General features: G+C 43.9%; 1 protein-coding gene across 7 annotated transcripts in view; it reads left to right on the forward strand.

The window, feature by feature from the left end:
• The window catches only part of LOC139382055 (trinucleotide repeat-containing gene 6B protein-like), a 56129-nt gene that overhangs the window by 28102 nt on the left and 4624 nt on the right, over positions 1-23403 (forward strand). For 2 of the 7 annotated variants that reach the window (XM_071126014.1, XM_071126015.1), the window contains exons 7-21: positions 3869-4065; positions 4237-4311; positions 8653-8865; positions 9179-9286; positions 9865-9993; positions 10410-10580; positions 11790-11918; positions 13069-13249; positions 13569-13730; positions 14099-14260; positions 14479-14622; positions 15108-15200; positions 18928-19137; positions 19522-19592; positions 19756-19895. In XM_071126014.1, the coding sequence (XP_070982115.1) occupies positions 3869-4065; positions 4237-4311; positions 8653-8865; positions 9179-9286; positions 9865-9993; positions 10410-10580; positions 11790-11918; positions 13069-13249; positions 13569-13730; positions 14099-14260; positions 14479-14622; positions 15108-15200; positions 18928-19137; positions 19522-19592; positions 19756-19895 (2185 nt within the window). The remainder of the gene's footprint in view (positions 1-3868; positions 4066-4236; positions 4312-8652; positions 8866-9178; positions 9287-9864; positions 9994-10409; positions 10581-11789; positions 11919-13068; positions 13250-13568; positions 13731-14098; positions 14261-14478; positions 14623-15107; positions 15201-18927; positions 19138-19521; positions 19593-19755; positions 19896-23403) is intronic. The other 5 variants (XM_071126017.1, XM_071126018.1, XM_071126019.1 and 2 more) reach the window with 5 other exon arrangements.

Here is a 23403-nt window from a genome sequence, read left to right on the forward strand (position 1 = left end):
TGGACTTGTCCTGAAGCCACTCCTGCGTTGTCTTGGCTGTGTGCTTAGGGTCCTCGTCCTGTTGGAAGGTGAACCTTCACCCCAGTCTGAGATCCTGAGCACTCTGGAGCAGGTTTTCATCAAGGATCTCTCTGTACTTTGCTTCGTTCATCTTTCACTCAATCCTGACTAGTCTCACAGTCCTTGCCGCTGAAAAACATCCCCACAGCATGATGCTGCCACCACCATGTTTCTCCGTAGGGATGGTGCCAGGTTTCCTCCAGACGTGATCTTGGTATTCAGGCCAAAGAGTTCAATCTTGGTTTTATCAGACCAGAGAATCTTGTTTCTCATGGTCTGAGACCATTAGGTGCCTCTTGGCAAACTCCAGGTGGGCTGTCATGTGCCTTTTACTGAGGAGTGTGGTTTGGCCACTCTACCATAACGGCTTGATTGGTGGAGTGCTGAAGAGATCGTTGTCCTTCTGGTATGTTCTCCCATCTCCAGAAGAATTCTTTAACTCTGTCAGTGACCATCGGGTTCTGGGTCACCTCCCTGACCAAGGTCCTTCTCCACCGATTGCTCATTTTGGCCGGGTGGCCAGCTCTAGGTGGTTCCAAACTTCTTCCATTTAATAATGATGGAAGCCACTTTGTTCTTGAGTACCTTCAAGGATATACAGGATTAAAATTGAATTCTACTACACTGGCTCTGATGCTCATCGGATGTGTGTAGGGCTTGAAAATTATTAGACTACAAAAGGAAACCCGGATGCGAGCTGCCCAGTGACGCGAGCCTACCTGATGAGCTAAATGCCTTTTTATGCTTGCTTTGAGTTAAGCAACACTGAAGCATGCATGAGAGCACCCGCTATTCCGGAGGACAGTGATAACGCTCTCGGTAGCCGATGTGAGCAAGATTATTCACAAAGCCACGAGGCCAGGTGGATTACCAGGACGTGTACTCAAAGCATGTGTGGATCAACTGGCAAGTGTCTTCACTGACATTTTCAACCTCTCCCTGACTGAGTCTGTAATACCAACATGTTTCAAGCAGACCACCATAGTCCTTGTGCCCAAGGAAGCAAAGTTAACCTGCCTAAATGATTACCGCCCGTTGTACTCACGTAGGAAGCCATGAAAGGCTGATCATAGCTCACATAAACAGCATCCTCCCGGATACCCTAGACCCAATCCAATTCGCATACCGCCCCAACAGATCCACAGTGATGCCACTCTGATCCTCAACACTGGGGCCCCTCAGGGGTGTGTACTTAGTCTGCTCCTCTACTCCCTGTTCACCCACGATTGCATGGCCAAACACGACTCCAACACCAAGTTTGCTGATGACAGAACAGTGGTAGGCCTGATCACCGACAACGGTGAGACAGCCTGTAGGGAGGAGGTCAGAGAACTGGTGGTGTGGGGCCAGGACAACATCTCCCTCAATGTGAGCAAGACGAAGGAGCTGATCGTGGACTACAGGCAAAGGCGGGCCTAACAGGCCTCATTAACATCAACGGGGCTGTAGTGGAGCGGGTCTAGTGTTTCAAGTTCCTTCGTGTCCACGTCACCAATGCTCTATCATGGTCCAAACTAGAGGTCGACCGATTATGATTTTTCAACGCTGATACGGATTATTGGAGGACCAAAAAAATGCCGATACCGATTTAATTGGCAAATTTTATTATTTTATCTAATGTGTGTGTGTGTGTGTGTGTGTGTGTGTATGACAACAATACTGAATGAACAATCAACACGTTTATTTTTATTTTTTACTTAATATAGTACATAAAATAAATTTAGTCTAAAATAAATAATGAAACATGTTCAATTTGGTTTAAATAATGCAAAAACAGTGTTGGAGAAAAGTCAAGGGCAAGATGTGCCATGTAAAAAAGCTAACGTTTAAGTTCCTTGCTCAGAACATGAGAACATATGAAAGCTGGTGGTTCCTTTTAACATGTCTTCAATATTCCCACTTAAGAAGTTTTAGGTTGTAGTTATTATAGGAATTATAGGACTTTCTCTCTATACCATTTGTATTTCATATACCTTTGACTATTGGATGTTCTTATGGGCACTTTAGTATTGCCAGCCTAATCTCGGGAGTTGATAGGCTTGAATTCATAAACAGAGCTGTGCATCAAGCATTGCTAAGAGCTGCTGTTTGAATGAACGCTTACGAGCCTGCTGCTGCCTACCCCCGCTCAGACTGCTCTATCAAATATCAAACCATAGACTTAATTATATTATAATTAACACAATATGGTAAAATCCGGAAACTATCATTTCGAAAACGTTTTTCAGTGAAATACGGAAACGTTCCATCGAACGGGTGGCAACCCTATGTCTAAATATTACTGTTACATTGCCCAACCTTAAATGTTATGTCATTATGTAAAATTCTGGCAAGTTAATTACGGTCTTTGTTAGGAATAAATGGCCTTTCAACAGTTCGCAACGAGCCATGCGGCCCAAACTGTTGCATATACCCTGTTTCTGCTTGCACTGAACGCAAGAGAAGCGACACAATTTCCCTAGTTAATATTGCCTGCTAACATGAATTTATTTTAACTACATATGCAGGTTTAAAAATATGTACTTGTGTACATTATTGCAACGATTGTACTATTTTTGCAAATGTGCTTTTGTTAAATAACCCGTTTGGCGAATTTGAAGCAACGCAGAACAAGCTAGTTAACTACACATGGTTAATATTACTAGGTTAAATTGTGATTATGTGAAGATTTTTTGTGTGTATAATATGAGTTTAATGCTAGCTAGCAACTTGTCTCCTTGCAGCCCCAAGGTCCTTTTGACACTGCACTCACGTAACCGGTGTTCAGCCTGCCACGCAGTCTCCTCGAGGATTGCCATGTAATCAGCCATAATCGGAATCCAAAAAGGCCGATTACCTGTTATGAGAACTTAAAATCTGCCATAATTAATCGACCTCTAGTCCAAACACACCAAGACAGTCGTGAAGAGGGCACGACAACACCTTTTCCCCTTCAGGAGACTGAAACGATTTGGCATGGGTGCCCAGATCCTCAAATTATTCTACAGCTGCACCATCGAGAGCATCCTGACCGGTTGCATCACTGCCTGGAATGTGAAGCGCTATAGAGGGTAGTGTGTATGGGCCAGTACATCACTGGGGCCAAGCTTCCTGCCATCCAGGACCTAAATAATAGGCGTGTCAGAGGAAAGCCCATAATTCAATCACCCAAGTCATAAGCTGTTTTCTCTGCTATTGCACAACAAGCGGTACCGGAAGACCAAGTCTAGGACCAAAAGGCTCCTTAACATCTTCTACCCCCAAGCCATAAGACTGCTGAACAATTAATCAAATGGCCACTGGACTATTATTGACCCCTCCCCCTTCCATTTGTTTTGTACACTGCTGCTACTCACTGTTATTATCTATGCGTAGTCACTACTTCCCTACATACATTTACAAATGACCTAACCTGCACCCCCGCACACTGACTCTGTATCCCCTGTATGTTTTTGTTTACTTTTTATAGTTCTTTAAACTTTATTTTATTTGGTAAATTTTCTTAACCGGCAGTGCAGTTCAAGAAGAGTTAAGAGCTTGTAAGTAAGCATTTCACTATAAGGTCTACACTTATTGTATTCGGCTCGTGACAAAGTTTGATTTAAGACTGTAACAAAATGTGGAAAAGGGGAAGGTCTGAATACTTTCCAAGTGCTCTGTATATCATAAGCGTAGCTGTGTGACGAGTCACCCTTGCAGAGTGACATGGTTTTGTCTCCCAAAATATCCAGACAGTCAAAGATTTGCATTGTCATCATAACACATCATTTTGGTAATATGGCATTATGTTCTTATGGTGTAATAATGCTACTCATTGTTATATCCCTAGCAGGTTCAAAGTCTATGCAAGAAGGAAGCTGGGGTGAGGGCGACCAGGGCTCTGTGGCGGCCTCTCGTCACTCCAGCTGGGAGGAAGAGGAGGAGGGAGGTGGAGGGGTGTGGAGCAGCGCTGGGTCCCAGGGTAGCAGCTCTTCCTACAACAGTGGGGGCTGGGGCCAAAGTCACGGGGGCAAGAAGCCCAACAAGGTAGAAAATGATTCACAATGGGGGGAGGTTGGTTTGGTTGTTGCCTCATTCAAATACTTCATAGGAGTTGGATTTTTGAGGTCTTTTGGTTTGAAGATGACTATTTGTTTGACAATGTTTGTGCCAGAACAAACTACTGCCATAAATGTTATCTGTATGTTTTTGTCTCAGGCTCCACTGAAGAGTGGAGGAGGAGACTCCTGGATGAACTCCATGAATAAACAGTTCTCCAACATGGGGCTCCTGGTAAGTTTCAGAGCAAATACAAGGTTTAGGGTCCATGGGCAGGCATAGGTTGTGTTTTTAGATACTGGACATAGTGGGAGATGTTTTGTTGTAGCTATTACAATGACGATGTCATGCCAAGCAGGGCCTAAAATTTACTTTTTGGTCCATAAACCCTGCAGGTAGATGGCGAAATATACTCAGCAAAAATACACAATCCTGTCTTTCAAAGATAGTTCTTAAAAATCCAAATAACTTCAGAGATCTTCATTATAAAGGGTTTAAACACTGTTTCCCATGCTTGTTCAATTAACCCCCCAAACTATGTAGAGAATCAATCTTCAGGATGTTATCATATATATCCAATAACGTTCCAACCAGAGCATTCGTTTTTGTCTACAGAGTAATGGAACGCAAGGCGATCTAATGAATACTGCGCTTAACCAGGAACTGGCATTCTGCCAGACCAGTGACTCAAATAGCTGCCATCAGGTCTCACATCACAATAGACTTCATTCCACGTTCTACTGACTATTGACATCTAGTGGAAGGCGTAGGAAGTGCGAACAGATCCATATCTTATTTGGATGTGAATAGGCGATGAGTTGAAAATCAACCAGCCCCAGAATTTCCACTTCCTGTTTGGAAGTTTGCCTGCCCTATGAGTTCTGTTATACTCACAGACATAATTCAAACAGTTTTATAAACTTCAGAGTGTTTTCTATCCAATAGTAATAATATATGCATATATTAGCATCTGGAACAGAGTAGGAGGCAGTTCACTATGGGCACGCAATTCATCCAAAGTGAAAATGCTGCCCCTATCCCTAAAAGGTTATTAAGACACTAACAGCTTACAGATGGTAGGCAATTAAGGTCACAGTTATGAAAACTTAGGACACTAAAGAGGCCTTTCTACTGACTCTGAAAACACCAAAAGAAAGATGCCCAGGGCCCCTGCTCATCTGTGTGAACGTGCCTTAGGCATGCTGCAAGGAGGCATGAGGACTGCAGATGTGGCCGGGGCAATACATTGCCGTACTGTGAGATGCCTAAGATAGCGCTACAGGGACACGGGACAGACAGCTGATCATCCTTGCAGTGGCAGACCACTTGTAACAACACCTGCACAGATCGGTACATCCTAACATCACACCTGCGGGACAGGTACAGGACGGCAACAACTGCCCGAGTTACACCAGGAACGCGTAATCTCTCCATCAATGCTCAGACTGTCCGCAATAGGATGAGAGTGGCTGGACTGTGTGCTTGTAGACCTGTTGTAAGGCAGGTCCTCGCCAGCAACATCGCCTATGGGAACGAACCCACCGTCGCTGGACCAGACGGGACTGGCTAAAGTGCTCTTCACTGACGAGTTGTGGTTTTGTCTCACCAGGGGTGATGGTTGGATTCACATTTATTGTTGAAGGAATGAGCGTTACACCGAGGCCTGTACTCTGGAGCGGGATCAATATGGGGGGGTCTGTCGTCTGGGGCGGTGTGTCACAGCAGCATTGGACTGAGCTTGTTGTCATTGCAGGCAATCTCAACGCTGTGTGTTACAGGGAAGACATCCTCCTCATGTGGTACCCTTCCTGCAGGCTCATCCTGACATGACCCTCCAGCATGACAATGCCACCAGCCATACCAAACTTTATTTGTCACATACACATGGTTAGCAGATGTTAATGCGAGTGTAGCGAAATGCTTCTGCTTCTAGTTCTGACAATGCAGTAATAACCAACGAATAATCTAACCTAACAATTTCACAACAACTACCTTATACACACACAAGTGTAAAGGAATGAAGAATATGTACATAAAAATATATGAATGAGTGATGGCACAGAACGGCATAGGCAAGATGCAGTAGATGGTATCGAGTACTGTATATACATATGAGATGAGTAATGTAGGGTATGTAAACATATATAAAAGTGGCATTGTTTAAAGTGGCAAATGATACATTTTTCATCAATTTTTAATTATTAAAGTGGCTGGAGTTGAGTAAGTATGTTGGCAGCAGCCACTCAATGTTAGTGGTGGCTGTTTTTTTAACAGTCTGATGGCCTCGCGATAGAAGCTGTTTTTCAGTCTCTCGGTCCCTGCTTTGATGCACCTGTACTGACTTCGCCTTCTGTATGATAGCGGGGTGAACAGGCAGTGGCTCGGGTGGTTGTTGTCCTTGATGATCTTTATGGCCTTCCTGTGGCATCGGATGGTGGTGTCCTGGAGGGCAGGTAGTTTGCCCCCGGTGGTGGGGGGAGCAGTTGCCGTACCAGGCGGTGATGCAGCCCAACAGGATGCTCTCGATTGTGCATCTGTAAAAGTTTGAGTGCTTTTGGTGACCAGCCAAATTTCTTCAGCCTCCTGAGGTTGAAGAAGCGCTACTGCGCCTTCTTCACCACTCTGTCTGTGTGGGTGGACCAATTCAGTTTGTCCGTGATGTGTACGCCGAGGAACGTCAAACTTACTACCCTCTCCACTACTGTCCCGTCGATGTGGATAGGGGGGTGCTCCCTCTGCTGTATCCTGAAGTCCACGATCATTTCCTTTGTTTTGTTGAGTGTGAGGTTATTTTCCTGACACCATACTCCGCGGGCCCTCACCACTTCCCTGTATGCCGTCTCGTTGTTGTTGGTAATTAAGCCTACCACTGTAGTGTCGTCTGCAAACTTGATGATTGAGTTGGAGGCGTGCATTGCCACGCAGTCGTGGGTGAACAGGGAGTACAGGAGAGGGCTCAGAACGCACCCTTGTGGGGCCCCAGTGTTGAGGATCAGCGGGGTGGAGATGTTACCTACCCTCACCACCTACTTGTTCTGTGCGTAATTTCCTGCAAGACAGGAATGTCAGTGTTCTGCCATGGCCAGCGAAGATCCTGGATCTCAATCCCATTGAGCACGTCTGGGACCTGTTGGATCAGAGGGTGAGGGCTAGCCCCCCCCCCCCCCCCAAAAAAAAAGTCTGGGAACTTGCAGGTGCCTTGGTGAAAGAGTGGGGTAACATCTCACAGCAAGAACTGGTAAATCTGGTGCAGACCATGAGGAGGAGATGCACTGCAGTACTTAATGCAGCTGGTGGCCACACCAGATACTGACTGCTACTTTTGATTTTGACACTCCTCAGTTTGTCTCAGTTGTTGAATCTTATGTTCATACAAATATTTACACATGTTAAGTTTGAAAATGAACACAGTTGACAGTGAGGACGTTTCTTTTTTTGCTGAGTTTTTATTTTTTATGGAGAAATCAAACTGACTATGCCTAATATTTATAAAAAATGTATTAGTAAGAAGTAATGTGATACATTGCTCAATTTCATTACAATGTTTGTGACGTGAGTCTTTCAATCAAAATATCAGATGAGTTAAAGGGCGAGAGGTTACCTTGGTAATGGTGTCACTGGAGTCTCAAGTGTGTCTGTGTGAGATTTTGGATCTGACTAGTAGTAGACAGCATCTCTCCGCTATCAGTTGAAGCAGCAGACTCAAACTAACATTGAAAAACAACCGACCTTGTGATCAAAGCAATCTAAATGGCCAAGAAACACGAGGACAAAGTCTCACTTTGTAGATTTGAGTAAATTAGACCAGCTTTTATGCCTGTGCGCAGTGCCTCCAAAAATGAATATATCAGCACTCTGCACAAAGCTCCCTAGCCAGGCAGTGTTGCTGCGCAAGGTGGTTTATATATTTGTTTTTCTTTGTGCGATTAGCAGCTATGCAACATAACCGCAAAAATACTCTCAAAACAAGCTACTGTAGGGCCTCCTGAGTTGCGCAGTGGTCTAAGTAGACGCGCCACTACAGGCCCAGGTTCGATCCCAACCCGGCTGTATCGCAACCGGCCGTGATTTGGAGTGCCATAGGGCGGCGCACAATTGGCCCAGCGTTGTCCAGGTTAGGGGAGGGTTTGGCCGGGGGGGCTTTACTTGGTTCATCGCGCTCTAGCGAAGACTCATCAGTTGAACAGTGTTTCTTCCAACACATTGGTGCGGCTGGCTTTCAGGTTAAGAGGGCGGGTGTTAAGAGGTGCGGTTTGGCGGGTCATGTTTCATAGGACGCATGACCCGACCTTCGCCACCAGAGCCCCAACGTTGCAGCGATGAGACAAGATCGTACACGTGTGCTCATCCTTTACTTTTTACTCCTATTTCTATTCGCAAATGTGAATGTAATGCTCGCACTGTAGAGCCCTGCAAATCGACCACCCGCCTACGTGGCTTGTGAAATATACATTTTTACTCTCCAATACCTCAATTCACCCTCATTTGGCAGGTGTTAATTTTACGCCCTCTGATGCCACGTGATAGCGCTGTTGGGGTTGATGGTGGTTGTGAAGATATGTGCTGTGTTTGTAGGGTGATGATCCTAGCGGGCGACCTCTGGACCTGGCCCCTGGTCCTTCTCAGGATAAGAAAATGGAGGGAGAGAAGCGAGGGATGGGCCTGAATGACTACAATGGAGAGATGCGTAAAGGAGGGCAGAGAGGAGTGGGAGGAGGAGGCATGGTCTACCGTTCACCTGGTTCCAAAGAGATTGGGCCTGGCGACCCTGGGCCTTGTTATGACAAGGTTGGTACCTCAGACACATCACAAACCTCTCTGGATACGTCCCAAATTTCACCCTTATTCCCTGTATAGTACATTAGTTTTGATCCGAGCCCTATAAGCTTTGGCCAAAAGTAGTGCACTATAAAGGGGCGCAAACCTCTGACTTCTCCAAGTCCCTCTTGTCCCGTTAACATTTTCTTCTCTGTATTTCTTTCTTTCCCATCTTCTTTTGGTATCCTTCTTCCTGCCCCATCATTTGGTATCCTTCTTCCTGTCTTGCCTACTTCTTCCCCCAAATTGGGCAACTACTTCGATTGGCTGTCACTGCGATCAGCAGCCCTTGCCGTTCACCAATCAGGATGGGTGCCTTGGGGAGGAGTACTCTCCACCCACTGTCTACAAACCCTCCCCCCTCTACAGCCACACTATCCCCCCTAGACAAGTAAGGCTGTGTCCCTCTGTCTCCATCAGCTCATTGCTTCACTGCTAACCTGGTACCCGAAACAGGTTCTGCTTTAGCCAACTCTTGAGTACTGTACATCCCTCATAAATTGTATTCGTCAAAAATCTGAGTACATATCATTAATAAAAATAAAATGGATGTACCAATTGCAGATTATTCCTTTTAAACATCAAGTACAAAGTATCCTAATGTAATTTTGTGTCAATAGCTAGGTTTCCAACCGATAGGTGACAGGTTTTCATGAAAATATTCTCAAATCTGTATAAAAACAAAACACACATTTTCCCACCAGAAACGTTTCCATCAAACTGACTTGTTATGGATTAAAGACATGTCATTTGGAATGTTTACCGACAAATGTTCTGTTTTCATCAGTCCTGTCTGCCGTTAAAAAAAAAATATCCGACATGTACTTTACTCTCATAAAAAGTTTGGATGGAGACATGTTTATTGTTGTACCATTCTCTTCATCTGTAATTTCCTACTTCATCTCCCCTGTCTTAATATCTAAGAGTCAGCCATGTTTGTAACCCTCTCCCTCTCTGTTCCCCTGTCAGGGTGGTCATAACATGTTTGGCGGCTGCGGTGGTGGGATGCCCCAGTCCAGACACCAGCCCGGTGTGCCACCCATCAACACGTCCGCTGGGATACGAGCGCAAGTTCCCCATCAGTACTTGTCGCCTCAGGTACCATTGTTGTTTTTGTTGTTGTATTTGATCAGACTGTAAAAGTAATCAGCTGTTTTAATGTTAATCTTTTCACAGCTTTTTTCACAATACTTGCTGATCAATATCCCTTGTGCAAATCAGTCTACTATATGCCCCAACCTCTGCTCAGGAACAATAGATTTTTTGGTCTGTTGGCTTTTTAGTCAGAACTTTATGTGCAACATGTTGTTTCCAAGGATGTGATTTTATTTTGCCAGCCTGCTCTGGATCATTACCTAATGTGAGTGATTAGGTGAACTCACTCGATGGAGGAAGAAAACCTCACCAAATCGATGAGTAGTGCACCACTGATTTTCTGTTTATTAGAGGGAATGTGCTAGACAGAAGGTGCTTTGTTTATGTTCCACGTTCCCATGGTAACACCGATGTTCCAGGTGCCAGGTTCCATGCTGAAGCAGGTGGCACCTCCCAGTGCCGGCGTGGGTGGAGTTGGGGGTGTGAGTGGGGTGGCGGGTGTAGGAGGGGGTGTGTTCCCCCCTCAGCTGTCCCCCCAGCACATCGCCATGCTGAGCGGCATCTACCCCCCCCATATTCAGTTCCAGCTGGTGAGTAGCTGTACTCCTATACAACTCTAGAATGAAAACCGTAGTGGCCAGAGAACATAGCCTTGAGGAACACCAAAACGAACCTTAGATTTATTCTAATTAAAGCCTTGTTGGCTGACACGTCAAGGTTTTTATATACCTATATAGGCCTATGACAAGTCAGTAAAAGTACCAATTTGTTTTACAAATTAGAGACCTTACAGCTCTATTACCCCTTATTCTTCTAGCCACTCAATGTTTCCTCTGGAGAGAGAAATAGCAGTGGGGGGATTGTTTTGGGGGTCCCTCCCCAAATACATTTTATGTTGGACTGAGAAGCTTAGTTGTGGGGACTTTTTAAAATAATATTCTACTCCAAAATGAATGAAAAATAAAATGATGCTGATACCATTTAAAATTATTTCCGCGCCCAATAACATATTGGTACAATTATTTGTTTAAATTAATTTAACATATTGGACCATATACATGGTCCATCTTATAAGGTATGCCATTAGCAATAAGCATATTACCTGCAGCCCAATTTATTCAGCATAGTGGCTGGCTATAAATAGGCTGAAGCATGGGGTTGCCTATTGGGCTAATCATTAGCTAGATACCAAATGTAATCTTTTATCTAGTTAGCATCCTATTGATGTATTGTATGTCCCAAAAAACTTGGTTAAACACAGTAAATATGTGTGCCTTCCTGTTAAGGAAACTCGGGATAACATGCCTGTACTTCTCGCAGAGACTACTTCATGTCACCATTTTCTCCCCCTAAAACTTTCCCTGGTTACCACTACTCTTGCTCAACAAAACATTTCACCTGTCAGCACAATTAAAGTCACTCCCCAAAATGATTTTGAGGTAGTCAGAATGCATGTTTCCCTCCCATATGCCACTCGTTACTTGAATGCGCCTCAGGGAATATTTCTCTCCCATAGAACACGACAAGAAGCCGACTAGGTAAACAGATGAACTATTATACTATGAGGTTGTCAGATTTCTGCTCATTGCTCGTTTTTTTGCAGAGAAAAAGTAAATGTGGACTCTTCTAGTGTCTTAAATGTGCACTTCGCCATAAATATTTGTTCATGTCCCATATTTTTGGGGGTGTGGCACCAATGAGTTTGCCGTGGAGCAGCGGCGCAGCAGAAACACTGCACTGTGTTGAGACTGCCTTCCTCTTGGGGCAGGTGTTTACAGTGGTCTCTCCCTCTCCCCCAGGCCTGCCAGCTCCTCCTCCAGCAGCAGCAGAACCCCCAGCAGCTCACCTCACCACAGCAGCTACAACAGCTCCTACAGAACCAGAGAAAGTTCCCCCAGAACCTACGCCAGCAGGCCGACCCCCAACAGGTCAAACTGCTATTACTGTTACAGCTGCTACTAATACTATCGCACTGGAAACAACACAACCAATGTTCCCTCTAAGCAGCGAGCGTGCGTGGCCGTTCTTCTGTGATCTAATCAACATTATATCTCAGTCCCTTTTCAATGCAACAAACCAAAACACATCTAACTTAGCAAGATTGAGTCTGTGATTTTGTGGTAGGCAGAGCCAGAACGCAACGGAGAAGAATTCTATTGGCAGGGGTGGCCCACAAGCGGTCTTTTAATCAGCTGCGAGTGAAGGCACTTTTCAGATCAGTTCTTTGCAGGTTAGCAAGTTATTATCCCAGTTATACATAAGTATAGGTCAGCAATGGGGAGTTACTGCTTCCTACAAGAGCACAAAACATGTAGGCTACATTTCTTTGAAAAGCCAGTCTTAAGGTAAAAAGCTTGTCTTAATCAAAGGGGGCAGTGTTGTATTTTGAGACAGGCATGAATAAGCCAATAGGCAGAGGGGTAGCCTACATTATCTAATTCTCTGTATGGTAGTAATAATACATTTTATTTTATAAAGGGGTTTCTTGCATCATGCAATTTAGTCACCTATTTGGTCCATGGTGTTACAGGCCAAGTAAAAAAATGTTAATTCATGTCAAGCCTTCATAATGCAAGTCTCATGCATTGAACACCACATATAGGCCAGATCATATAATTCAAAAGCTATTTCGATGTGAAATTGTTATGGGATTTGCTCCATTGGTTTTGTTGGTAGGCCTACATTTGATGCTCAAATAGCCTATTGGCTACTGTCAAACTGTAAGGGTATAGCCTCAGTGTTCACTGTGAATGCGCACCGGAAGTTGCATGAAATTCTCACTGATCAAGTTTCCGCTCACAAGAACCTAAAATGTTCTTAGTGCCTCAATTTTTTTAATGAACATTGAACGAAACCCTAGTTATTTCAACTAGTTATTTCAACCTTAAACGAAACGTGCCCGCTATGAATCAGGTGAAACTCTGTACATAAGGAAATACTATTATGTTTTGAACACAAACGTGGAATTCTGATTTGTATGATTTTTCACATGAATAGTCATAGGCTGGTGTTGCACCCATGTTACCATGTCTGCTCACAGGGTTCCCAATTCCACCCATCCCTCATCTCTCTCCTCAGCTGGCCAGGATCGTGGCTGTTCTCCAGCAGCAGAGGCAGCAGCAGGGTGTCGGAGGGGGCGCCAAACTATCACCCTCTGACCTGGGAGGAGGAGGCCCCAAACTGCCTATGACTGACTCCCTGCCCCATCCAGGCATGGGTGGCTCTGTGGACCTGCACCAGAAAACACAGGGCTACTCTGGTGAGCGCTGTAAATAATGACATGAATGGACGTAAAGGATAGATGATAATTTCTTTTTGAAAAATGCTTGATTTTCCATTTTACCCGAGAGATCGTCCAACTCATTTTGACAACTGTTATACATCTTATTTTCAATACAAACCACTAACAATGTTAGTTTTATTTGTCGTATTTACAGGATACACATGGTATACACCGTCCAACCAAATGCTTACTGTCAGTAAGGATTTTCATTGCATACTGACAACTCTGCATGTAATTGAGTCATACAGGCCCCCTGCCATCAGCGCTAACCCCTACCTGTCCCCCTCCTTCTCAGGCTATGGTGGAGGAGTGAACCTGTCTGGTCTGGACATGGGGGGCTCGGTGATGGGAGGCCCAGGGGGGATGAAGGACATGGGGGGGCAGCAGTCCCGCTTCAAATGGATGATGGAGGGTCACTCTCCTGCCCCCTCCCCTCCTGAGAGCCTCAACAAAAACGGTGAGAGTCCTAAAACTGTAGTGAGTTTACGGAATGAATTATTGTATGACATGGGGCAGCAGGTAGACTAGTGGTTAAGAGCGTTGTGCCAGTAACCGAAAGGTCGCTGGTTTGAATCTCCAAGCCGAAAATACGCTGATGTGCCCTTGAGCAAGGCACTTAGCTCCAATTGCTCATGTCAGTCGTTCTGGACAAGAGCGTCAGCTAAATGACTAAAATGTAAATGCCAGCATGTATATGTTGATTGTTGACCCATCTTCTGCTTTTTCATCTGGCTTTATTTGTCGTCTTTCTTCATCTCTCTCTCCTCTGTATCGCTCTCTTATTGTCTTCTCTTCTCCCTCTTTCAATCCCCCTCTTCCTCTCAGGTCCTATGTCCACCCCTATGAGAAGGGGGGGCTCTCCATACTCCCAGTATGACATGATGGGAGGGGAGGGGCTAGGCATGCCCCTCCAGAGGGACAACTGGCACCGTACTCCTGGGAACAAGATGGGCTCCAAGCCCCAGGGCACGTCCAGCTGGCCTCCTGGTGCGTGGCCATTCTAAATACCAACTGAATCTGCAGGATTTTGATCTATCCAACCACTAACACACCTGATTTGACCAAATCCCCTGAATCAGCTAGTGTTGGGCTGGAACAAAAGCCTGCAACAAACACCCTGTAGCTCTCTGGGACCAGGGTTAAGTCGGTGAGGTGGCTTCATCTGTTTGTTTTCAAAATAAAAATCAAAAATGTCTGTTTGTCAGAGTTCCAGCCCGGCGTGCCCTGGAAGGGGATCCAGAGCATCGACCCTGAGTCTGACCCCTACATGACCCCAGGGAGCATGATGGGAATCCCTGGGCCGTCCAGCCTCAATGACACCGAGCACCAGTTGCTAAGAGACAACACAGGTACCTACTGAGACTCATGCAGAGTTGCAACTGTATCTATGACTAAGTCCACTTTCCGAGCACCTGTTGATAAGAGACCAGCTGACCTGACATATTACATAAGTATGCTGTCATCAGCCCACGTCCTCACAAAGTCAAAGAAACTAGTATACCACTGAAATCATATCCATCAATGCATGCACCAGTTAAACATCAAGTTGTGTTAATAATATACTCTCTGGTGGTCCGTGGACCAATTTCAGATTACATTTTTTTTGGAACTTAGTCCAACTTACAAATTTGCTTTAAAACTGCTAAATTGTCTCTATGCCCTGTGGAAAAATTTGCAGAATTGCATGACATAAAAGATTTGATGTTAATCTTCGCTGTCACGTGGGGGGCCGCTAAAATGTTTTGCTCGCAGGGTGGGGGGGTATGGATGTGGGTACGCAGACCCACGAGCCACTGTGGCCCCATGACTTAAGCTTGTTGTGTTTGTGTTCTAGAAGCCAACCCCTCCCTGAACACCTTGCTGCCTTCACCTGGTGCCTGGCCCTACAGTGCCTCAGACAGCCCCCTCAACAACGCACACAACTCAGGTAACAGACTGAAAACGCAGTAACACTATGAATGTGCTATGTATGCTTTATGGATGTGCTATGAAGTCCTAAGGTGCCTTTCACCAAAATAGCTATCACGTTCACTTAGAGTGAATTTGCGGACGCACCCTATCTACTCTGATTTCAGAGCATTCTCTTCTGAGTATGCCAGAGCGCAGAATAACTAATTAATTTACGAACACTCAACACCCGTTGAATGTGTCAGTAAACGTTGGCAAAAACTCGTAATTAAATTGTTGCCAGCAGCACCGTTAGTCACCAACGCTCTGGATAACATGAAAACAGCCTAACCAGCTCTGCTCGGGTGAGTAAAAAAGGTCAGAGTGACCTGTTCCCTCGTTTTTCTCTGGAAGTACAGTGGGGCAAAAAAGTATTTAGTCAGCCACCAGTTCTCCCACTTAAACAGATGAGAGAGGCCTGTCATTTTCATCATAGGTACTCTTCAACTATGACAGACAAAATGAGAAAAGAAAATCCAGAAAATCACATTGTAGGATTTTTTATGAATTTATTTGCAAATTATGGTGGAAAATAAGTATTTGGTCACCTACAAACAAGCAAGTTTTCTGGCTCTCACAGACCTGTAACTTCTTTAAGAGGCTCCTCTGTCTTCCACTCGTTACATGTATTAATGGCACCTGTTTGAACTTGTTATCAGTATAAAAGACACCTGTCCACAACCTCAAACAGTCACACTCCAAACTCCACTATGGCCAAGACCAAAGAGTTGTGAAAGGACACCATAAACAAAATTGTAGACCTGCACCGGGCTGGGAAGACTGAATCTGCAATAGGTAAGCAGCTTGGTTTGAATAAATTAACTGTGGGAGCAATTATTAGGAAATGGAAGACATACAAGACAACTGATAATCTCCCTTGATCTGGGGCTCCCCGCAAGATCTCACCCCGTGGGGTCAAAATGATCACGAGAACGGTGAGCAAAAATCCCAGAACCACACGGGGGGACCTAGTGAATGACCTGCAGAGAGCTGGGACCAAAATAACAAAGCCTACCATCAGTAACACACTACGCCTCCAGGGACTCAAATCCTGCAGTGTCAGACGTGTCCTCCTGCTTAAGCCAGTACATGTCCAGGCCCGTCTGAAGTTTGCTAGAGAACATTTGGATGATCCAGAAGAAGATTGGGAGAATGTCATATGGTCAGATCAAACCAAAATATTACTTTTTGGTAAAAACTCAACTCGTCGTGTTTGGAGGACAAAGAATGCTGAGTTGCATCCAAAGAACACCATACCTACTGTGAAGCATGGGGGTGGAAACATCATGCTTTGGGGCTGTTTTTCTGCAAAGGGACCAGGACGACTGATCCGTGTAAAGGAAAGAATGAGTGAGGCCATGTATCGTGAGATTTTGAGTGAAAACCTCCTTCCATCAGCAAGGGCATTGAAGATGAAACGTGGCTGGGTCTTTCAGCATGACAATGATCCCAAACACATCGCCCGGGCAACGAAGGAGTGGCTTCGTAAGAAGCATTTCAAGGTCCTGGAGTGGCCTAGCCAGTCTCCAGATCTCAACCCCATAGAACATCTTTGGAGGGAGTTGAAAGTCCGTGTTGCCCAGCAACAGCCCCAAAACATCACTGCTCTAGAGGAGATCTGCATGGAGGAATGGGCCAAAATACCAGCAACTGTGTGTGGAAACCTTGTGAAGACTTACAGAAAACGTTTGACCTCTGTCATTGCCAACAAAGGGTATATATCAAAGTATTGAGAAACTTTTGTTATTGACCAAATACTTATTTTCCACCATAATTTGCAAATAAATTCATAAAAAATCCTACAATGTGATTTTCTGGATTTTTTTTTTCTCATTTTGTCTGTCATAGTTGAAGTGTACATACGATGAAAATTACAGGCTTCTCATCTTTTTAAGTGGGAGAACTTGCACAATTGGTAACTGACTAAATACTTTTTTGCCCCACTGTAGATAGTAAGTTAGCCAGTTAGCTTGGCTACTTGTGAGGTCAGAACACTCGGCTCAACCCTACTCCTCACCCAGACCGTCCAGTGTGTGCACTCTCAACGCTCCCGAGAGTGAAACACTCTGCACTCTAGTGAATTTACAAACACACCCTAAACATTCTCCTGGGGTTCGAAATAGAGGTCGACCGATTATGATTTTTCAACGCCGATACCGATTATTGGATGTCCAAAAAAGCCGATACCGATTAATCTGACAATTTTTTTGTTTTGTTTTTGTTTGTTTTTTGTTGTAAAGGGACAATTACAACAATACTGAATTAACACTTATTTTAACTTAATACAAAACATCAATAAAATTAATTTAGCCTCAAATAAATAATGAAACATGTTCAATTTGGTTTAAATAATGCAAAAACAAAGTGTTGGAGAAGAAAGTAATATGTGCCATGTAAAAAGTGTGCCATGTAAAATATGTGCCATGTAAAAAAGCTAACGTTTCAGTTCCTTGCTCAGAACATGAGAACATATAAAAGTTGGTGGTTCCTTTTAACTTGAGACTTCAATATTCAGAGGTAAGAGGTTTTAGGTTGTAGTTAATATAGTATTTATAGGACTATTTCTCTCTATACCATTTGTATTTCATATACCTTTGGCTATTGGATGTTCTTATAGGCACTATAGTATTGCCAGTGTAACAGTATAGCTTCTGTCCCCCTCCTTTCCCCTACCTGGGCTCAAACCAGGAACACATAGACAGCGCAAGGGGAATAACTACTCCAAATCTAAAAGCGAGTGACGTTTGAAACAGTATTAGCGCACACCCAACTAACTAGCTAGCCATTTCACATTGGTTACACCAGCCATTAGGCTGATAGGCTTGAAGTCATAAACAGCGTTGTGCTTGCGAAGAGCTGCTGGCAAAACGCACGAAAGTGCTGTTTGAATGAATGATTACGGGCCTGCTGCTACTCAGTCAGACTGCTCTATCAAATCAGACTTAATTATAACATAATAACACACAGAAATATGAGCCTTTGGTCATTAATATGATCGAATCCGGAAACTATCATTTCGAAAACAATGTATGTCATAATTACGTAAAATTATGGCAAATTAGTTCGCAATGAGCCAGTCAGCCCAAACTGTTGCATATTCCCTGACTCTGCGTGCAATGAACGCAAGAGAAATGACACAATTTCACCTGGTTAATATTGCCTTCTAAACTGGATTAATAGTTATAAGTAGTTATTATGATTGATTGTTATTTATGAGATAAGTTTAATGCTAGCTAGCAATTTACCTTGGCTTCTACTACATTCGCGTAACAGGCAGGCTACTCGTGGAGTGCCATGGTTAGAGCGTTGGACTAGTTAACTGTGCGGTTGCAAGATTGGAACCCCTGAGCTTACAAGGTGAAAATCTGTCGTTCTGCCCCTGAACAAGGCAGTTAACCCACAGTTCCTAGGCAGTCATTGAAAATAAGAATGTGTTCTTAACTAACTTGCCTAGTTAAATAAAAGGTATAAAAAAATAAAATATATATATATTTTTTTTAATAATTGGAAATCGGCGCCCAAAAATACCGATTTCCGATTGTTATGAAAACTTGAAATCGGCCCTATTAATCGGTTGACCTCTAGTTCGAAATATACACTCTGCTTTTCCTTTTATTTACTCTCAAATGTTGTCAAGTTTCAACTGTCTGAGTTTATCCTGCTGTTAGTCACCCAGGTCTGACTAGTTAATTCCCTGTTGCCCGTAGCAAAGTACACAGAGTACAAGACCAGTTGGCCCCCTGAGCCCATTGGACACAACAAGATGTGGAAGACTAATCGCAACCAACAGTCCCAGCAGCTGCCACGCCCACCCCCGGGACTCACCAATCAGAAGCAGGCCTCGCCGTCCCGTGGCCCGTGGCAGGCCCGTGGCTGGGGCAGCTCGAGCGGGAGCCAGGAAACCAGATATGGCCCTGGTAATGTCATAACAGGGTGTTTGAGTCTTTCCACCCTGGTCTGTCCTGCCTGCTACCTGGTGAAGTATGTAATGTAAAAATGTACCCAGATGTCTGTTGCCTTGCTCTGATTCCACATCCCTAATGGTACCCTATTCCCTATTGGCCCTGGTCAATAGTAGTGCACTATAAAGGGAATAGGGTGCCATTTGGGACAGAGCCCCAGAGAAATTGCATAGCTAGGTGGTTAGGCCTCAGAGCCCACTTTTATATTTTATTCACCAAGCTTAAAGTACAGTAGGGCTTATTTCTCATTCATTGGTCCAGAACTGGCTGCCGCAGGTACAGAGGTAGGGGTTGTCTACTATGTGGAACTTATCCCTGTGTGTGGTTTGGTGCTAATAGGCTCTGCTTGGAGTGATGGGGGGACCTCCAGAGGAAGCTGCTGGCTGGTGCTCTGCAATCTCACTCCACAGGTACACATACACACACATCATCCCTCATAAAGACTACACACACCATTCCTCGGGACAACACACACGCATGTGCACACATACAGCATCATTTCTCTTGCACATATCACCGGTACCGCACAAGTCATCCCTAACCCCAGTCCCTCCATGATGTCCACTCCTGCAGATCGACGGCTCCACCCTCCGTACCATCTGTATGCAGCATGGCCCCCTGCTGACCTTTCACCTTGGCCTGACCCAGGGCAGCGCTCTGATTCGCTACAGCACCCCACAGGAAGCTGCGAAGGCCCAGAGCGCACTACACATGTAAGCTCCTCTTAGCCTGTCAATCATGGTGTAGTTCTGTAGATGAACAGGCTGTGTTCCACTGTGTTTTACTGCCGGCTTTACAGACGATTACAGACTCCTTTTCAGACATACTTTTTCCACTTAAATTAACTAGGCTACTTTTCAGTTTTCTAGTTAGAAAAAGTTTGTAACTCTCAAAGCCCATGGCTCATATCCACCCTTAATTGACCCCATCATATACATTCCTCATATATGTAACCATTAACTTCTGGTGTAGCAAGTATTTCAAACTACAACCCAACATCCCATTTTCTAATCTTCTCTAAGTGACATATTTTAGAAACAAAAATAAATTAATACAATGAATGAATACATTGTAGTCCTGAAGAATATAGTAATGACTTGCTTAATTATATTACACAGCTTTAATACACATCATAACCAAATGTAGCCTATTAATATAAAGTATGCCAAACTATAGGTGAGCGTTTCCCCAAACTCTGCCCTCTGCACCCCAAGGGGTGTGCACGTTTTGGTTTGTGACCTAGCACTACACAGCTATTTTTATTGGTCAAAGCTGGATGGTTATTTGAATCAGCTGTGTAGTGCTAAGGCAAACACCAAAACTTGGGGTCCCGAGGACTGAGTTTTGGAAGCGCTGCTATAGGCCCTGCATGACCCAGAAATGATGTTTGGGCCATTTAGATTTTTGGCCAACTGGCCCTGCCACAGATTGGTGGTGCCTAGGCTATTTACTGTGCTTTGATTTACAAACAGCAAGCTTGACTAGTTTATAAAAGGTGTCGAATTGACCGAATAAAGTCTTTCATACAGTGCATTCGGAAAGTATTAAGACTTAAGAATTAAGTATTAAGAATTTTTCCACATTTTGTTACGGGGCGGCAGGGTAGCCTAGTGCTTAGTGTTGGACTAGTAACCGAAAAGTTGCAAGTTCAAATCCTCAAGCTGACAAGGTACAAATCTGTCGTTCTGCCCCTGAACAGGCAGTTAACCCACTGTTCCTAGGCCGTCATTGAAAATAAGAATTTGTTCTTAACTGACTTGCCTAGTTAAATAAAGGTAAATACCCTTATTGTAAAATTGATTAAATAGTTTTTCCCCCTCAATCTATACACAATACAATGATGAAACAAAGATTTGTTGGAATTTTTATATAAAATAGAAAACACAACAAAAGTATTCAGACCCTTTACTTGCTTCATTTTTCAGTCATACATGTATTGGAGATAGCTTAGAAAATGCATCTTACACTGCTTCACAGTTGCTAGCTGTGTCACTAGAGATCCTGGTTCGAGTCCAGCCTCTGTCGCAGCCGGCCGCGACCGGGAAACCCATGGGATGGTGCACAATTGGCCCAGCATCGTCCGGGCTAGGGGAGAGTTTGGCCGGCAGTGATGCCTCTTACAGCTCCCCCCCTACTTTGTGCAATTTCCGCCTGAAGACATACCCAAATCTAACAGCCTGTAGCTCAGGCACAGAACCAAGGATATGCATATTCACTCTGAAGTTTGTGGAAATGTGAATTGAATGTAGGAGAATATAACACAATAGATCTGGTTTAGATAAAAAAAACATATGTTTTTTCTTTTTGCATCTTTAAAATGAACAAGATAAAACAAACATTCAGATAGGATCAGCCTAAAACCCCAAACAGCAAGCAATGCAGGTGTAGAAGCACGGTGGCTAGGAAAAACTCCCTAGAAAGGCAAAAACCTAGGAAGAAACCTAGAGAGGAACCAGGCTGAGGGGTGGCCAGTCCTCTTCTGGCTGTGCCGGTTGGAGATCACAGTGGTTGTAGAGGGTGCAACAGGACAGCACCTCAAGAGTGAGTGAGTGAGATCTACTGTCTCCATTTCACTTTGGCCATTGATGTGGTCCTGCCCTCTCCTCAACAGCCTCAAATAGGCTATTTCATGTGGGTTGGGGTGGGGCGGCAGACACGCGCATCTCACATTTCATGACATTACATGTTTATATATTGCAGTCTAAAAAATTTTTTTTTTTTAATTGCAAATAATATTTTATATTACTTAATTTCAAATAAGGGCATTAGCATGATAAGAACTTACCAGTCCAAAACTATGTCCTCTCCCGTTCAAAAAATATTCCTCCACAATCGCTAAATGAAGCATCCTACAACAATCTCTCTCACCTTCCCAATCAATTTATTCTAAAATTGTGTGTACATCTGTATATCTAGACTTAGATTTAGCTTTCCCTGACTTAGTCGCCATAATGATTGATATATAAACAGCTGAATCTGCGTGTTCACCAAACATTCGCTATTGAAACTTCAATAGCGAATGACTCTCGTTACGCTGGAGCTTACTACATGGGTTGGTCTTGCAACACGTAAACATGGCGTATTGCCGTTTAGCTCCGCTCATTGGCTATCTACCCAGCTAGATTTAAAGACTATCAGTGGTCATTGGGGTAAAAGACAGTCAATCAACGAAACAGCGGGCAAATCATTGGTGCACAATGATGTCATGACTTGTTGTCTTCAAATCGGTTTCTTTCAGTCAATACGTCCCGCGAAATGGCCCATCAGGTTTGATTGTGTTACAAACAAACCAGTTGATTACAGTGAAACCAAACATGACTGGAAAAGTCACGTTCTGTGTGGGTTATTTACCTGGAATGTGTCGTCGAAAATGGAATGAGACGGAATTCACAACACAAGCGGTTCACAAAATCTTTCGTGTTAGGCTATAAAAACGGATTTTATCAAACAAAAGATCATTCATTGTGTAACAATGAGCATTGGAATTGCAAACAGACGAAGATCGTCAAAGGTAAACGATTTATTTTAATGCAGTTTGTGACTGTTACGCCTATGTTTTTTTTTTTTATGGGGCTCTATGCTCAGATAATCGCATCATATTCTTTCGCAGTAAATCCTTTTTTACATCTGACAACGCAGTTGGATTAGCAAGATTCTAGGCTTTCGATACATGTGAGACACTTGTATTTTCATGAATGTTTAATATGACTATTTATGTAGCGATCACCGTATGTTGTGGAAGTTCAGCCCGCTAGCGGGTTCTGTGCGCAGAGAGGTTAAAAAGGGGTGAAAGTTTTTTAAATTCAACAGAATTACAAAAAATGCCTCTTAAATGGAAGCTTGAATGAAGCCTGTGGAAGTCTGCATACTTACAGGATTATTTTAAAGACCGAGTGCAGTCAAAATGTACTTTCCATGTGGTTTTTACCATATTGTACAACAGCTGATGAATCGAAACCTCTAAAAGTATGAAAACAAATGTGACCAGCATTATGTCCTGATAGTTTCTGGTTGGAAACGCAATCTAGCATGAGAATGTACCAGAGGCCACTAAAATAGAGCTTGTTCGGCAAAAAAACCTAGCCCCCCCCCACAGACAGAGGGAGCCTGGCCGGCTACTTATTCAATTCAAATCAAATTTTATTTGTCACATACACATGGTTAGCAGATGTTAATGTGAGTGTAGCGAAATGCTTGTGCTTCTAGTTCCGACAATGTAGC

The sequence above is a fragment of the Oncorhynchus clarkii genome, chromosome 23 (genome assembly GCF_045791955.1).
Source record: "Oncorhynchus clarkii lewisi isolate Uvic-CL-2024 chromosome 23, UVic_Ocla_1.0, whole genome shotgun sequence".
Lineage (NCBI taxonomy): Eukaryota > Metazoa > Chordata > Actinopteri > Salmoniformes > Salmonidae > Oncorhynchus > Oncorhynchus clarkii.